Source organism: Tachypleus tridentatus, chromosome 3 (genome assembly GCF_004210375.1).
Source record: "Tachypleus tridentatus isolate NWPU-2018 chromosome 3, ASM421037v1, whole genome shotgun sequence".
Lineage (NCBI taxonomy): Eukaryota > Metazoa > Arthropoda > Merostomata > Xiphosura > Limulidae > Tachypleus > Tachypleus tridentatus.
Genome location: NC_134827.1, coordinates 16,846,449 through 16,865,338, shown reverse-complemented (window position 1 = coordinate 16,865,338; position 18,890 = coordinate 16,846,449). Strand labels below are relative to the sequence as shown.

Here is an 18,890-nt window from a genome sequence, read left to right as displayed (position 1 = left end):
TTTTTGCTAATGGCATTTATTAATAATTTTTACACATAAATTGCATATTTTATGGATTTTACACAAAATCTAGAAATAAAATTAGATCATGCATGTTCATGAACTTCTTTGAATTAAATTTACCATTATAAATAAAATCGTTCGTCTAAATACCATGAAAAAGCTGCACAGAAATGTATGTCCTTGGAACAACACTGAATTTTATTTTAGACAAAAACAGAATTGAGTTAACATTATATTTTTAAAGACATAGAATCAATATATTTCTTCGAAGTTAGTAACTGCTGTAAAATTAAATCTTGAATTTTACATTTCTTGTGTTTGAAATGACAATGTCCAGCCAATTTTTCGTATTTTATTAAGTTCCTTGGAGTGCTAGCAGCAAGTTTCTTTATTAACAATGCTAAATTCCATGGTTAGATTCCCCGTTATAGACAGAACATAGATAACTCATTATTTACTATGAAATTGACTTACAAGGGAACTTAATTATATAAAAAACGTGGTAAATGTCTTGTTAAGGATCACTTATTATCTCATCACAAAGTTTTTATAACTTACATTAACGCTTATAGAGGGCAGCACTGCAAGTACAAAATATTACAAATATACTTTAAATATTCTAGACTTATGCAGCTGAAAACAGTATATTAAATTTACTATAGATTATATATTTTCTATAATTTAGTGTTCATAATCATAACATGAATAACATATATACACTTCAACGCTATGTATATTATTTGTCATCTTTTCTTTTTGTTCCAAATGTTGAATATTTTAGCAGTAATAAATATACACCATTCACGGCTTTTGAATCTATCCTTTTCTATTAACCACACACACACACACACACACACACATATATATATATGTATGTGTATAAATACATGATGTTCTAAAGTATTATATTTTAATATACTATAGATAGAACTGTAATAGCATAAAGATTCAGGAACAGTATACAATTTCTTAAAAGAAATCCTTGTCTTACAGCGACAAAAACACTAACAAAACAGTAAGATATTCTTCCTTGTTGATCTTTACAATAAATTAGACAATCTTTTTAAGTTAACTAATTAGGTAAAGAAGAAAAGCTTACATCGAACTTTACATTTTATGATAGTGAACATGCTTTAAATATAAATGGGTTACTAAAAGTATAGACTTATTACGAATATCTTTTAAGCTTCTTTCTCTTTCGTAGCACCCTCTAGTACTTGATGAAGTATCCTGGCAATCAATCCACCAATAAGAGCTCCTAACCAATAAACGATAAAGTGCTCTATAATCGAGTTACCATGGCAACCAAGTGTCAAAGCAGATGCTAAGATAGGATTGAAGAATCCTCCCGTCGTGTTTAGTGCTGGAATAATAATAGAATATATACATATATATATACACTGCTGGCCAAAATCTTAAGACCAATGAACATAAAGAAAGAATATGCATTTTGCGTTGTTAAACTCAACCACTTATTTGAGTAAGCTTCGAAAGATGACAGTAAGAAAAGGGAAAATAAAACTAAAAAACATTTTTAGCTTTTAATAGGGAAAATGTAAAAACTATGAAATTAGCCTAAATACCAGCTGGTCAAATGTTTAAGACCATACTGAAACGAAGCGTTAATCGGTGAACATGTAACGAAATCTAGTCATTTGTGTTCAAGCATTAGCGTTGTCAACATCTTCCACTGACATCTACTGTGTTACATTGGGTAAAAACATGGCAAAGGCTAGAAAGTTGACAGAGTTTGAACGAGTTTGTCGAGCTGCAAAAGCAAGGTCTCTCTCAACATGCCATCGCTGGTGAGATTGGGCGTAGTAAAATTGCTGTTGCAATTTTCTTAAAAGACCGTGATAGATACGGAACAACAATTTCAGGTGGTCGGCCCAAGAAAATTTCGCCAGCGTCGAGCAGGAGGATTCGACGGTTGTGCGGCAAGACACCAGCCGATCGTCGAACCAGATTAAGGCTCTTACGGACGCAGAATGAAGCTCAATAACAATAAGACGGCATTTACGATAGAAAGATTTTAAAAACCATAAACGTCTTCAAAAGCCACGCCTCCTTCCCCACCACAAAACAGCTTGGTTAAACTTTGCTGAGAAGCACCAAACATGGGACGTAGAAAAGTGGAAGTTTTGTTCTCTGATGAGAAAAAATTTAACCTGGATGGTCCAAATAGCTCCCAACGTTACTGGCACGATAAGGATATCCCACCGGAGACATTTTTACACGACACAGTGGAGGAGGTTCCATCATGATCTGGGGTGCTTTCTCCTTTCATGGAACAATGGAGCTTCAGGTTATACAGGGGTGTCAAACAGCAGCTGGCTACATTGGCATGTTGGAGAGAGCATGCTTATTGACTAAAGGCCCTCGCTTGTGTGGAAATCATTGTCAGCAGGACAACGCTGCAATCCACAATGCTCGCAGAACAAAGGACTTTTTTTCATGGCGAATAACGTGATTCTTTTGGACCATCCAGCGTGTTCTCCCGAACTGAACCCCATTCAAAATATTTGGGGATTGATGGCAAGGGAAGTCTATAGAAATGGACATCAATTCCAAACAATGCATGATCTTCGTGAAGCCATCTTCACCACTTGGAATAACATTCCAGCCAACCTTCTGCAAACGCTTATATCGACCATCTCAAAGCGAATGTTTGCAGTTATTTGCAATGATAGCCGTGCAACTCACTACTGAGACCTCTTGTTGGGCATTTCATACCCTGTTTAGGACTTCTTTTTGGTATGGTCTTAAACTTTTGACCAGCTATTATTTAGGCTAATTTCATAGTGTTCACATTTCCCTATTAAATGCTAAAATTTGTTTATTTATTTTTATTTTCCCTTTTCTTATTTTCATCTATCGAAGCTCTACTCAAATAAGTGGTTGAGTTTAACAACGCAAAATGCATGTTTTTTCTTTATGTTCATTGGCCTTAAGATTTTGGCCAGCAGTGTATATATGTATGTATTGCTATTTTTTTTTCAGTATTTTTATTTTAAACTGCTTTTCAGCATATATAAATATGTATAAGGGTTAACCAACGTAAAATATATACTTAGATTCTTCCAACCTGCTAATACTAGAACCACAGTGGTGATGGAATTAGCAATTGCTGCAGTTCTTGCATCCCACTTTCCAGACTGAAGCGCAACCAGTCGACTAATGAAAGTAATAAAACCTTCAATCAAAGCTCCCCATAATATCGTTACCTGAAATAATATAAACATATATACACAAATATTTTCAAAATTGTGCTAAATCTAGACTGGAGATATCTAACAATGCAAGTTAGAAATTTGACTAAGGTTTCTAATACTCATTCCATCTAGTTTTTAGAAGTTTGTTTTAGCCTAATACAAATATAGCTTATAAAATACCAGGACCTATTATACTTCTCTGTTATTATAATCTTTAAAATGAGCATAAATGCAAAGAGTTTTTTTTTTTGAAATCATATACCTATGTTTAGTATAAACGTATTTATTATACAAGAAAAAAGTTCCTTGATAGTATGATCTATAATGCTAAAATGAACGGTTCGATTGCCCTTTGCAAACATCTGATAGTCCAATATTTCTTTGCTATAAGAAAACACAAGTACGAGAAAACAACAACATAATTACATCTGCAACATATTTAATAATGTAATTTTCACAGTACCAACATTCCGAAAAATAGGAAAAGTATCAATTTGTTATGTAATCTTCTATAAATATTTATTATACTGGTATTCATCTGATTAAGTTTGAACACAAAACTTTCTCAAAGAAGTACTAACAAAGTTTAATTTGACATTTGGAAATGATAATCTTTAATCCAAGCAAATTTTTTTTTGGAGGGAGGATCTTTGAAAAGCCTTTTCGGATTAAAACGCTCAAAAATAAATAAATTATAGTCATAGGTTTCTTGCCATTTAGTGCCTTTCATTTAATCACATATAGTTACAGAAGACTAGTCGTTTTAAACGCATTCGGGCAAATATCGGTTTTAAGTTAAATTAAAAATATATGGTACTAGAATTTACCTGTAGTCCAGCTTCACATTGCTTAGCTGTGTGAAGCGCTCGGTGTTCAGTTATTAAATGGAAAGACCAGATCGATTTTATGTACCTGATAAAGACAATATGAAACTGAAGTCAGTATTGCTTGACTGTTCCTCTACTTTTGATACAAAAACACGCTTTGCACTTTCTGGGCTAGGACTGTATAAAAACATCGATAGTCAAATAATATTATTCAGTTACAGTATTTTAATAGTTGGGTTATTACTGTCTAGCTGTCTTCTCTTTAGCTCTGCATGGCCGGGAATATAGGGTGCTCGACTCTTAATCTGATGGTCGCGGGTTGGAATCCCAGTCACACCAAACATGCTCGTCCTTTCAGCGGTGGAGACGTTATAATATGACGGTCAATCCCACTATTCATTGGTAAAAGAGTAGCTCAAGAGTTGGCGGTGGGTGGTGATGACTAGCTGCCTTCCCTCTAATTTTATACTATTAAATTAGGGACAGTTAGCGCAGATAGCCTTTGTGTAGCTTCGTGTGAAATTCAAAAATAAAACAAACAAAGCGTTTCCTCTATTCTGCCAGTTCAAAATTAGAAACAGCTGGCGCAGATAGTCCTCATCACTTTCTCAAATATCCGAAATAAACAAATAAGTTCCTTCGTTTTTCTTTCAAAGGCTTACGTCAGCGTCTACTTCCTTTTTGTGTTTTTCGAATGTTTGAGTTTTAAATGGTTTTTACAGAATATCTTAGCGTATAACTTAAACATGATGTTGCATCTAAGTTATCTAAAAAATTCTGATAGTGTATATAAATGTATGAAATATTAGTACAGTAATATATACGTGGAAACAACTTTCTACAATTACATACAGTTATATAAAGTGTACTTTTAAAGTTCCTGTAAACAGTTGGTATATAGTAGACACATCAGTCATAGAAGTACAATCCATTCACATGTTAAAATATGTCAAAAACTTTGTGAGTTACTGTACGTTTACAATTCTTTATATGCCATGTTTTCGAAACGGTTTTCATTTTATAACTCACTGAAATTTTAAATACGAAATTAGTTTTTGAACTGATTTCAGAAATAAAATAATATCTATATGAATATTAGGATTTAAAAAACTTCCACTTCAAACCTCTAAACACGTTACTTACAAATTAAAATCTCATTATTCTCAGAAGTCTATGATCTCTTGAAACACGCGCTATAGGCTGACTTGTGTTCTAGAAGTTAAATAGCTCATCAATTCTATTATACTTAAACTTTTAAAGACTCTCCACTCTATACGAAACACTTTTTATGGTTAAAAAACTATAAGGCGGATACATGCTCGTAAGTTTGCTTCATGAAAAACAAACAAACAAAATTATTTTTTATTTGTATATATTTGGTTACAAAGCAAGATTGATTATTAATTTACATTACGTTATACTCACATAAAAATCTTACATACATTCTTGTGTTTTTATATTTATAAGTCAGTTTTAAAAAATGTGCGAGTGTGTAATTTGAATTGTTTCGTACGAAAAAAAGGTATTCATTTTTCGAATTTTTCTAAGTTCATATTTTTGGATTAACTGATCAGCTCTTACGTGAGTATAATTAGGAAATCAGATCAATGACCAATGACATTTCCCTCAAAGTAATTTGTTGTTATAACTAGTAATGTATGGTTAGAATAAAAGCAAATACCATGTTGTGATAATTCCGCCTATAACTTGACCAAGCAGTTTCTTTGATATATCACCAGATGGCGATGCAATTCTAAGTACGTATTCTTCAATAGGACCACAGGGACAAGCCTCGGTGTCTTCGAAAACTTGACACCACCAAAAACATACCAATCCCAGAGCTAGTCCCAGCGCAATAGAACCGTGGCGTTCATAAACTACACCTGAAAATAAATATCTAAATTGTGTAGCTTTGTACTTAATTACAAGCAAGCAAAACTACGCTGTCGTAGTTTGGAAATTAACTATAAATCTCTTTTAACTTGTTAAGTAAGGTATTCCGAGTGTTTTTTATTTTGGATTTTAATACCAAAAATATAATTATAATAATTTATCTTCAACACATCACAAATATAAAATCATTTTAATTTTAAAAAGGAAAGGTAAATCTTATTTATACGAATACTTAAATTTGGGTAATGACGAATACATATAATTGCCGAAATAAGCTGCAAATAATTGTTATCCAATAAAAGAAAACAAGTCAATAATAATTTTATGATATTTAAAAAATTATTATGCTTTTAAAAATGACTTTTACTTGTATGTAAGCCTTTTACATATTTCTACAGTAATTAAATTAAAAACAAACAACAACGCCGTTTTGAAATATTTAAATAGACACTTTATATTTATTTATTAACTTTATCCAATACGATTTAATTTATTTCTGTTTTTATTTGTATAAGTTTTGATGAAAAAGAGTTGAGCGATTCAGGATTTATTACTTACCCAACTCTGCACAATCACTGCAAAGCTCTAGAGTGGATATGAGTTCTGCCACTAGAGGACGTAAATTATAAGGTATAACTGCAAACGTCATACCCCGCATAATTTTGAAAAAAAATATGTTAAACACCAATACAAAGTATGGAATAAAAGCTTCCGGTACAGGAACGGACATTGTTTATTTGGTCTGAAAAGAAAAAAAGTGAGTTCGAAAACAAAGAATATAAGTTCATGACTTTCATATCAGTTGTGAGTATTATAATAGAAGAACACGTTTCATAATTTTCTCTAGTGATTACCATAATGCTTTTAGAGTTAAAATATATTATTCAAAGAATAAATCGCTCATAATCTTTAATTAATAGTCTATTACTTATTACTTAACACTCGTAATGTAAAAAATAAAACAAAAAGGAGGCATCCTGAAGTATACTTGCACATTTTCACAGTCGAGTATTGGACGGACAGAATTTCAATTGTGTTTTTTTTGTGATTGTTTATTTGAACTTTTGCGCAAAGCTACAGGAAGGCCATCCCTAATTTAGCAGTGAAAGACTGCAAGGAAGGTAGTTGCTGCTAGTCTTCAGCACCCACCACCAATCCTTGAGCTACTCTTTTACCAACGAATAGTGGGAATTGACAGTTACTGAAAAGATGAACATGTTTGGGGGGACGGAGATTCAAACCCACGCCTCTCAGATTACGAGTGGAGCGTCTTAACCACCTGACCTTGATGGGTCTTTTGTTTTTGTAGAGAACGAGAATGGAATTCATGTCCTTTCCTTTTCAATTCAAACATTGTCAAATCTTATATATTTTATTGTTAGAGATTTTATTTTGTAAGCAGAAGAGAGTGATAGGCAATGTGTTGTGAAACAAAATATAACTTAACCTGGAAAAATATTGTTCAATATATACAATCTTTTTTCGATTACGGTATATTTCAAATCATGTTACTGATAAAAAATTAAGAAGATATATTTATGTTTATTCTATGATTGGTATTTCATCTGAAGCAAAATTTATAAAAAGTGAAGAAAACAAAAGGTGTGGAAAGTGCACTCAGTTTGTCCCGTTACTCGAATGTAAAAGTAGCCTTAAAATGCTTCCATGTGTCTCATATCTGTATAACTGTAACATTATTGCAGCATATTAACTAGAACAATATGGAATCGAAAACATAAAATAGGTATTAAATTGTTGACATCGTATCCTTTGTTAACGTATGGCCCCATAAACAGTGACACATGTGAACATGCAGGTCATAAATTGTGCCACATATCGGCATATATTACTATGAACATATAGTGTATGTGAAATAAACGGCGCCCCACATTAATATAGAGTGCCATAAACAATAGCCTCAAAATGAATCTGTTTATTAATATATTATTTCTAAAGATGTACTTTTTATTCTCATTATATTCGACAAAATTCTTAAAAAATTCACTGTCCGCGTTTAACGTTCACTTCAGTATTATCTAAAGTTATTAAATTCTATTGGGTTAATTGTGAAAGACGTTTGGGTTATTCGTATATTACCTATACCTTTTTTGGTGTTTATGGATTTCCTGTTAATCATATATTTACTACTATTAAATTAGGTGTCAGGAACATTAGTTGGAGTTAAAAGCGACCGGCTTTTGGTCAGTTTCTCTTAAAAACTTAGGAATATAGCAGTATAATCAAAAAGGAAAAAAGTGAGTATCCATCTTTCTTCTTCACCCGATGTAGAGACTGTGTATCCATATGATCGTGGAACCTTATAACCCTATATCGGGAAAACAGATGTGAGTGATTGAAAAGAAAGGGACCTGTCAAGCGTAGGGTTAAAAAAAGGAATATAATTCAACGAATTCAACGACAGAAAAACGAAGACTGAAGAATGTGATAGAAACAAATAAACTAAGAGAGACGAAAGAAGAAAGTAATATGTCGCCAGTAAGAAACAAAATATACTTCTATATTTATGTGTTATTAGTTATAGTAAAAAACAGAAATTTATTATGTTTACATTGGTATGACTCAATTCATGAAAGAAATAATACAATTTACATAAAGTTGATGGATATAAGAAGAAATAGCAAAGTGCGAGGACAGCACAATCTTCATAGAGGGGTGTTTGTTTGTTTTGAATTTCGCGCAAAGCTACACGAGGGCTATCTGTGCTAGCTGTCCCTAATTTAGCAGTGTAAGACTAGAGAGAAGACAGCTTGTGATCACCACCCACCGCCAACTCTTTGGCTACTCTTTTACCAACGAATAGTGGGATTGATCGTCACTTTATAACGGCTGAAAGGTCGAGCATGTTTGGTGTGACGGGGAATCGAACCCGCGACCCTTGGACTACGATTCGAGTGCCTTAACCACCTGGCCATGCCGGGCCCCTATACATTTGGTTTTCTAGCAACTCTATTTTTAACAATAAAGGGTATTCCTGTTGTTCAGCTGAAAGTCTGTGAGCTTAGTAACGCTAAAATTTGGGATTCGATTCCTAATTTCGGACAAAATACAGATAAATCACTGTGTAGCTTTGCAGTAACTAAAAAAGAACAATAAAAGATATAAGATTATCCTTCAGTGTGTATGCTTTCCTCGAATAGAGTATTAATAATTTTCCATTGTAATTATCGAATGTATGTGTGTATGTGTATTTCAAAACTAAAAGATAGTTGATAATTGGTAATATCTTCATTGCCTTTGTTAGTACATAGAAGTATTTGTTTTCAAAATGGCGTACCTTGAAATCTTCCTCTCACACAAGTGACAATTAATAACGTAGATTTAAAAAATCATTAGTACTGTAGTTTGCAGAAACTGGAAAAGGTGTAACTTCTAAATCAAATTCTACTTATATTTCACACTCAAATATACATTGAAATGTTTTAGAACAAACAAAAGATAACTTATATCCGAGAAACTGGAAAACTCTAACATCACAAAAATTGTGAAATAATTTTATGTCTTTTTGAACTTTACCTGTTTGTTTATCGAGCGCGGAGCTACACAGTAGACTCTCTGTATCCATCATACATCATGGGAAGTTGAACCCGGTTTTAGTGCTGTAAATGCTTACCGCTGGCCCACTTGGAGGACTCCTTTTGGTCTATATTCTGAGCAGTTAAAACACGTTGTATCTGGAGTGTTTTTCACTCCCAATCAGATTAGTATATGTGGCCAATATTATGTCTAGTAGTTGCATAGTGGTAATTGAGTTCCTTGTAGATAAAATGTTTCATCATGTGAAGTAATACAACATAAATGGTTTTCACCTCTTCACCCATTCATGACAAATCCAATGGTTTGGAACGAGTATTTAATTCTAATGTTTTTGTTTAATTCATTCTCTGTAGTGCAAGAAAGCTTGCAGAGGTCGCTGTACCTGTAAGGAAACAGCATTAAAAATGCACTGCGTTGAATCAACCTTGTGACCTGTAAATTATGCGTCATCACAGCCAGTGACTGTTAAAGTTTATGTTAATTCACAATTTTACATTTTTGCTGACCAAGCACTTTTATATCGAAGTTTTGGATTCAAATGAAAAAAAAAAAATTTTTTTTGGCACCCCAGTGGCTCAGCGGTATATCTGCGAACTTCCAACGTTAAAATCCGGGTTTCGATACCCGTGGTGGGCAGAGCAAAAATAGGGGCCCGGCATGGCCAAGCGTGTTAAGGTATGCGATTCGTAATCTGAGGGTCGCGGGTTCGCATCCTCGTCGCACCAAACATGCTCGCCCTTTCAGCCGTGGGGGCGTTATAATGTATGGTCAATCCCACTATTCGTTTGTAAAAAGAGTAGTCCAAGAGTTGGCGGTGGGTGGTGATGACTAGCTGCCTTCTCACTAGTCTTACACTGCTAAATTAGGGACGGCTAGCGCAGATAGCCCTTGAGTAGCTTTGCAAAATACAAATAAATACAAACAAACATATATTGTTTGTTGTTTTTGTATAAATAAAATATATTTTTGAATGATATATTGTGTCTGACAACATCTAAGTATATTTACCTGTAATATATAATATTAATATATAATAATATATAATATATAATGCCAATTTTTTAGCGTCATCAAAATATTTGGCAGCAACTTTTTTTAAAATGGCCGATTAGGGTAACGCAAACCTTTTTTGCGATGGCTCCATTTCTAAAAGTATTTTCTGGTCCGTAGCCTACAACTACTCCAAATGTCATGATTATACGTATAAACCCATAATTCTTACACATATGCCTAACTACAATTACGAGAAACGCGCTGCTAAAATGTTAGGTTTCAAGTGATGAACTGCAAGATTTTGATTTTATTAAAATTTTTATACACCAGCGATAATGGAGTGAATATTACATTAAAAATAACCCAGGGTGAATGTAAATATAACAAGTAGAATATGAATACACGTGGTATTGTCGAAACCAACTGTTTAATTTAGTTATTAAAGACATAAGTGACGAAGTAATATTAAGATAGCCATTGGAAAATATATTGGATAATAAATAGGTAAGTAAGGAGTTTGCACGTCCAACAAAAAGCATGTGAAGCATTCTAACCATCGCTATATTAACACAAAGTAATTAAATGTGTTTTTTTTTATTACGAAGACTATTCTGAAACCATACTGTTAGAATAATGTGATGTATTTAAAACATAGCATCCCACATCGCTACACCCAAAGGTATTAAGAGTATCTTTAGTTTTGAGGAAGTGTACATGTAAACAAACCCCTTAAGTTACAACTAAAATAGACATTATTCTATACGTAGCTGTAAAGGTTCCTCTGTGGCTTGTATCCATTCTTTAACATTACCACGCACGTGTCACTTATTTTTACAACAGCTGTTTTGCCACGAGATATTTTACTGCTGTACCATTAATACACAGCATATCATTGTTTCCTCAACATAGGTTCCACCTTGGACTTGCGAAGCTGTTACTTCATGTGAAGTTTGATAATAAATAAATCTTACAGTTTAAAGTTTCTACGCGTACGTTACTATGTAGGGATAGCAGATTTGAAACATTAGAGGCTGAAGCAGTTTGTGTGTTTGATTTCATGTTATTAAAACATGAAAATACACAGGAACACCCATTCTTCACTACAGGAACACATGTTAAACAAATATCAAGTAAAGTACAGATCTCTATTCTTTCTCTTTATTTTCCTTGAGTGGTATATTATTTCTTTACACACCTCAAACGGTATGATATTTCACATGTAGATGTTAAAATAACTGTAGGAAGTGACAAAGATTTAGAATAGTTGCGGATTAATAATTTAGTTTTACTAAATAAAAATAATAATAAGAACGGATGACAGATGTAAAAGAAATCTTTATTGCTCTGAGGACTAAAAAATCTCGTTATCGTTGAGAATTTAAGACGAAGGCTTTTCAAGAGTTAATATATATGACGCCATTTTAGAAAAGAATTATGTTTAAACAGTAATCTCACCTTCAAAATGAAGGTTTGAAATCCACACATTTATTTAGTATGTTTTTGCGGGTATGCGAATATGATTAATTCGTTCTGATTCGTAAATACTTCTGCAATGTTTTCTTACCGTCGTAATTTATTTACTGTCAACAAAAGCAAAGCAGGAGTAGTAATAAAACAAGATATTGCATGAAAACTGTGGATAAACGAAGATATTATATCCAACACAATACTAAACATTTATAATATTATACAAATGTTACATTATTAGAGACAGAGTAGAAAAATTAGACAATCAAGCACTCATGAAACTGACAACTTGTGTATAGAACATGTGAAATTTCAACTACTCTGCTCATTTCCTATAGCATAAGTGCTTGTGGTGTAGTGGACATCACATACACCTAACACGCAGAAAATTCCAGGTTCATTCGTTACCAGACACAGTGAAAGAAACCTGATTTTGATAACTGTGGTGGGGAGAACACAGATAGCCTATTGTGTAGTTTTGTGCTTGACTTCCAGCAAACAAATCCTATAACAATTAAATTACAAGGATTTAGAATATAGTGTAGATTCATATATTACATAAGTGCTTCTACACTTCGCTGAGAGACTCCTAGCGGACAAAATATTCTTGGATTCATTTTCCTTATGGTCAGGTTATTTTTAAAACACATTCTGAGTTTCTCTTCCTTTTTTCCTGTTTTTATATCTTTTTCAGTAGATCAAGATAAACTTTTTAGCATTTATAAATACGTTACACAAGTGAAACAGGTATTCACTTACCCTAACCAGCTAAGGAACAACATATTTTGTTATAAAAGTTGTTTTTATGCTTCTATCACAAGGATACACTGTATCATTTTCTATCTTTGATTTCAAGTTAAGCTTTAGAAAAATATTAACACCTCTTGGTTAACGATTCTCCAACTGGTTAATTAGTTTACCTAAATCAACGTTAATTTTAGTTAGAGTGATAAACATAAGATACTTCTAATAAAATAATAAAAACATTTGATAAGTTTAAGTTGTTGTTAATAGTAAAACTAATTATCTACCATTTGTTTTGTAAAAAGATGGGCTCTTACGTAGGTGGATTCATAAATTCAAGTGAAACGACTTTACATACTTTGAAAAAGTTCTCAAACTCTGAAGTTCTCTGTTCTTAAGCAAAACAACAACAAATAAACAATAAAAAACCATAACTCTACTGCTTATATTCAAAATAACCGTTAGGTTTCGTCTGAAGTTGTTTCTATAACAATGATCATCACTCTCCATAGAGGAACAATCTTACCAGGAATGAAATAAGATACCCCCAAATGCTTGTTCTTAGTGAAGTCCACAAAAGCAACGCAATCAAGATCAAATTCAGCAAAATTCACACAGGTATTCTAAAGCTAATTATTTTATATTGCACAACAGACAGAATGGGCTTGCATACGATAGTTCTATGATCACCTAGCATATCTTACCTGGTCTGTTGTAAACGTAAACTGATAATTACAATACCGTTGACAAAGTAAATCAGTACTAATTCATGCCCACCGTAACTTGTCGTCTTCCAAACTTGCCAGGTTTTACTGTAAAGTGGAATGAATTAGTTCTATAAAGCCTATTGGTACGTTTGAACGGGGTAAAAATTCCTTTATGTTTTAGGCTGCGGACTATACAAAATTTACAGTGTTAAGTTGCTATAGAAACCAGCGTACACCGATTGCTCTGTCCTAGTGCAGCAGTAATGTAGAGGAATAGGGCGGAGCCCCTATTTTTGGGTTGCATGAGCACTCACTGGATATTTCTGGCTTCAGGTTTGTGCTTTAGTGTGAAGTGTAGCTAGGGCGCCTGGGAAACTCAAATACGTTTCTGAATAATTGTACTGTTTTTTGTTCTAGCTTAAAGCGTTAATTTTTAAATAACAAAAAATGCAGAAACAATCAGCATGATTCGTCAAATTTGTTTATTTATCTCGGAGCAAAGCCTTGGGCTCTCTGTTTTATTCACCGTGGTAAATCGTATCCCGGATTTTAGGGCTGTAAATCTGTAAACTCACCGCTGTCCCACTGGGACTTCGTGAATTATTTACATCAAGTTTATTACTTTTCTTCTACTTCTAGTGATTGGTGATGAGCACCCAATCAATGTACTTCTTGCAATTTTACTACCTCGGTAAACGTACAACGGATTTAACCGTTTTTATAAGTAAATCAAGGACGTAACATTAGTAAAAAACAACAACTTCTGGATTCTTTTATTGTTAAAGAAACCACGGCCACAGGAAGACTTACAGCGCTAAAATCCTGGTTTCATTACCCGTGGCGGGCAGAGCACAGATAGCTCATTGTGTAGCGTTTTGCTTAATTTCAAATAAACAACAAATAAGAGCTACTACTTTTCAACTAGTTAAAATTAGAAGAAACTGCAACTAGATGGCACTCATTCAAAGTTGTGATCACGCCCCCAAATCTTGATCTAGGTCAAAACGTTAATTATTTTTAGGGTGTGCAAGATAAACAGTTTGTTGAGATTCCTTTTATTAGTGTTCGGTATCTAGTATACGTTAATAAAATGTACCATTTATAACGAAGTGTTTTGTTATTTCTAGAAAATATTGAAGGGCAATTCATTGTAACACTTCTTTTGCAATTTTACCGAGAGCGTGAGTAAAACCACTAAAATGCTATATACATTGTCAACTTAAGGAATAATTTTTACTAGAATGATCATTAACTTTAACTTCTGATGTTTTCCAAATCAAATTTTGGTGTCTTTATACAGTGACTCTGTACTTAACTTTATATAAAAACAAAGAATATTAGAAAGAAAAAGCTGCATAATTAATTAATTAATTACTATTTCAATCAATTTTCCAGAATTAACATAAAATGGAATAAAATAGCAACGTTTCTGAATTGTATGCACTTTTCTATGCAATATAAGTTGCGAATCACATATTTTACCTCCCTTGCAAAAAACATTCTATAAGTCTATAACTTCACACTTGTTGCAGTTTTAGAACTACACGTGAAATTTACACAAGTGAATATTTGGAGTTACGCTTCTTTTCTCTTTCCATTAGAAACCTTTTATATAATGGTTCCGAAGTGTTGCAGAGTATGGTATAAACTTATAGCGTTAGTTCCAACAGAAAACCTGGGTGTCGCGTGAACAATGATTTCTACGTATTCCGAGACACAATTCCTTTATGGCAGCAGAATAAAAAACATTGCACTGCTCACAATGTTTATAAAATACTACGGTTTTCCTTTCACATCTGATTTCTTCCTTTTGGCAAGGCCAGGTAGTTAAAGCACTCTACCCGTAATCTGAGGGTCGCGGATTCGAATCCCCATCACACCAAACATGCTCGCTCACCCAGCCGTGGGGACGTTATAATGTGACGGTCAATCCCAGTATTCGTTGGTAAAAGAGTAGCCCAAGAGTTGGCGGTGATGACTAGTTGCCTTCCCTATAGTTTTACACTGCTAAAGTAGGGACAGCTAGGGCAGATAGTCCTCGTGTTGCCTTGCGCGAAATTAAAAAACAAACAAACAAACAAACCTTTTAACAGAACTATTCAGTAAATCCTGTATCTCCAGAAGCGTTGTTAGATATAATCCGTCTTTCGAATCTTTCGTTTCAGTAGAAGTTTTCCATATGACACGTAACTCCTGAAGTGCTGTGGGCTCCCAAATATCGCGCAAAGCTACACGAGGGCTATCTGCGTTAGCTGTCCCTAATTTATCACTTTAAGACTAGAAGAGAGGTAGCTAGTCATCATCACTTATCACCAACTCTTGGGCTACTCTTTTACCAACGAATAGTGGGAGTGACCGTCACATTATAATACCCCACGGCTAAAAGAGCAAGCATGTTTAGTGTGACGGGGATTTGAACCCGAGACCCTCAGATTACGAGTCGATTGCCTTAACCACCTGGCCATGCTGGGCTTGATGGCTTTAGTAAACTGAGGTGCAAGGTCCTGTGTGAGTTTCTTGTGGAAATTAGTGTTCTCAGTTTGTCAGTAAGCTTCAGTGGTATAATTTTATTTGCTAAGAATAACAACCCTTGTCCTCGGGCTTTACTAAAACACTGATGTCAGATATAACATTCTTTTTTACTTTTAATTCGTTTTGGAACATATTATTGTGACATTGTTTGGAATATTTTAAAATTTATATCATGCCATTTTTTACAGCTTTAACACAACTCCCCAATTTTTTTTGAAAATATTATCCAGAAAAAGGAGATTTTGATCATGTATTAGATATAAAGTCTAATACATGCTGGGGCCCCGGCATGGCCAAGCGCGTTAAGGCGTGCGACTCGTAATCTGAGGGTCGCGAGTTCGCATCCGCGTCGCGCCAAACATGCTCGCTCTCCCAGCCGTGGGGACGTTATAATGTGACGGTCAATCCCACTATTCGTTGGTAAAAGAGTAGCCCAAGAGTTGGCGGTGGGTGGTAATGACTAGCTGCCTTCCCTCTAGCCTTACACTGCTAAATTAGGGACGGCTAGCACAGATAGCCCTCGAGTAGCTTTGTGCGAAATTGAAAAACAAACAATCGGACTGCTGGGACTTCGTTGAACTTTTTTCTATTAAAAATGCTTTAAATTCTCAAATATTTCAGTATATATATTTTTCAATAAAAATCGTATCTGGCGTGTATTTACATTGTTTTGATTTCTTGCATTTCGCAATAGTTACATGTGTTTTTAGTTATTTACTTAGTTATTAGTCAACCAACACTAAAATCAAAAGCAGAACTAAACAATCAATTATTACTTAAAAAGCTAAACTAAACAAAAGATTGAATTATAAAATAATTTTATCTGTGATATAGGCCTTATGTTTCAGTAAAATAGTAATTTCACACTTGCGCATAATAAATGTTTTGTATCAGGTTCTAGCACTTGCTTTAAGGTTTAAAAAGACGTCATTATAATGTGTACGCTCTTCGGATAATAGGGTCAGAGTACAACTACGTACACCTTATATTAACTGATTGATTTTATGTACACGTGAATTCTTATCCAAGTTAACTGTAACGTTGCTTTTTTAAAGTTTTAAAAATACCAATTGTTAAAAAGTTATATAAAGGTAACGTTACGGATAACTTACAAGACTTCAGTTATTCAGAGCAGCTAATTCCTCGGCAGGTAATTTATGTTGAGCAACATTCAATACAAAACCTGAACTCTTGTCAAACGATCTATTTAAACTTTCAAAATCTTTCAAAGGGAGGAAAAGAACTTTTCAAAATCTAATTTGAACCTATTGAAAAAACAAACACAAACACGCCCAAAACTTGGAGATAGAAACTCTTCTTTTTGTTCTGGGCGGTGTATAGTATGATACAATATGCGTTACCTTTATAAGGATTACCAACTAAGTAATCTCGAATATCATATTATTTTTCATTCTGTTTACTTCCTTAAGTTGAAACATTTTAATTTTACAAAACGTTTTCTTATTCTGAACTTCTGTGTTTTGAGATAAATTGATAAAATCAACAAAACTAACCTCCATTTATTCAGATAATCCGACAAAAACGTTGCAATTTAGTTTTCAAATGGCTTTTAGAGTTAGTTTCAGCATTAAGAAACTTGACCCGGGCAGAACGGTTTTGTGTACAATACTTCAGCCATTTATTAGAAACCTTTCAATTGTACAAAGTTAGGAGACAAGCTATTCCATTGAATTTCATTACGAAGAGAGAAGGTAAATTATAAAGAAAAACATGTGTTCCAACTATGCCATCATTCTTAGATATTTGTGTTTGACGTGATTGTAGAAAAAAAACCCAACAAAACACGAATGCTCAATACCTCGGCACTTGAAATTCTTTTTCGGCAGGATTAGACAACATACACTTCCATTTGTCATCTGTTACAGATTTAGTACGTAAACGTCTACCTGCAATCGTTTTAAGATTCAGTACATACACTTTAGGTTGTTATTTGTTGAACATTTGGTACATTCACGTTTAGTTGTAATTTGTTGAAGAGTTAGTGCATAATCGTTCAATTTTCATCTGTTGCAGATTGAGTACATACAAGCTCAATTGTCATCTGTTGCAGATTGAGTACATAAAGCTCAGTTGTCATCTGTTGCAGATTTAGTACATACAAGCTCAGTTGTCATCTGTTGCAGATTTAGTGCATACATTTAGTACATTCACGTTTAGTTGTAATTTGTTGAAGAGTTAGTGCATAATCGTTCAATTTTCATCTGTTGCAGATTGAGTACATACAAGCTCAGTTCTCATCTGTTGAAGATTTAGTGCATACAAGCTCAGTTGTCATCTGTTCAAGATCGAACACAAGCATGCTAAGTTTTAATGGCCCGGCATGGCCTAGCGCGTAAGGCGTGCGACTCGTAATCCGAGGGTCGCGGGTTCGCGCCCGCGTCGCGCTAAACATGCTCGCCCTCCCAGCCGTGGGGGTGTATAATGTGACGGTCAATCCCACTATTCGTTGGTAAAGAGTAGCCCAAGAGTTGGCGGTGGGTGGTGATGACTAGCTGCCTTCCCTCTAGTCTTACACTGCTAAATTAGGGACGGCTAGCACAGATAGCCCTCGAGTAGCTTTGTGCGAAATTTCCCAACAAACAAACAAACAAAAGCTAAGTTTTAATATGTTAAGATTAAATATATATATTCTCCATTTGCACATAAAAGTTACACATAAATCAAATTCACTCAACTCACCTGAAGGTTACGCACAAGTCTAATAAACTTGATTCACCCGAAGGTTACCAAAAAACCCAAATCATTTAAGTCGCGTGAAAGTTACGATTATTATTATTTTTAAAGTCATATGAAGGTAACGAAGAACCATATCTTCCTTCCATTTGAAAGTAACACTCTAATAATGACTGGCTTGAATGACTAAGTTAGTCGTGGGATTTATACCGCTACATTAGGTTCATAAACCAGTTTCTTATCAAAGGTACTTGTAAATTGTA

At 33.9% G+C, this 18,890-nt stretch overlaps 1 protein-coding gene and 1 long non-coding RNA gene across 10 annotated transcripts in view; one reads left to right on the top strand and one right to left on the bottom strand.

Annotated features, from left to right (window-relative positions):
• Positions 1-18,801, bottom strand: LOC143246437 (aquaporin-11-like). Of its 9 annotated transcripts, none has more exons than XM_076493149.1 (6): positions 18,634-18,801; positions 6,494-6,677; positions 5,724-5,925; positions 4,043-4,127; positions 3,074-3,227; positions 1-1,366 (listed from the first exon to the last, which is right to left on the bottom strand). In XM_076493149.1, the coding sequence occupies exons 2-6, from the start codon at positions 6,663-6,665 to the stop codon at positions 1,185-1,187; spliced, it is 795 nt and encodes a 264-aa protein (XP_076349264.1). In that variant the 5' UTR covers positions 6,666-6,677; positions 18,634-18,801; the 3' UTR covers positions 1-1,184. The 9 variants fall into 9 exon arrangements, with proteins under 9 accessions (XP_076349264.1, XP_076349265.1, XP_076349268.1 ...); XM_076493150.1 differs by lacking the exon at positions 18,634-18,801 and adding an exon at positions 15,485-15,646; XM_076493153.1 differs by lacking the exon at positions 18,634-18,801 and adding an exon at positions 13,221-13,721.
• The window catches only part of LOC143246440 (uncharacterized), a 50,455-nt gene continuing 42,871 nt past the window's right edge, over positions 11,307-18,890 (top strand). Inside the window, exon 1 of the long non-coding RNA XR_013025968.1 lies at positions 11,307-11,613. This is a non-coding gene — a long non-coding RNA (uncharacterized LOC143246440). The remainder of the gene's footprint in view (positions 11,614-18,890) is intronic.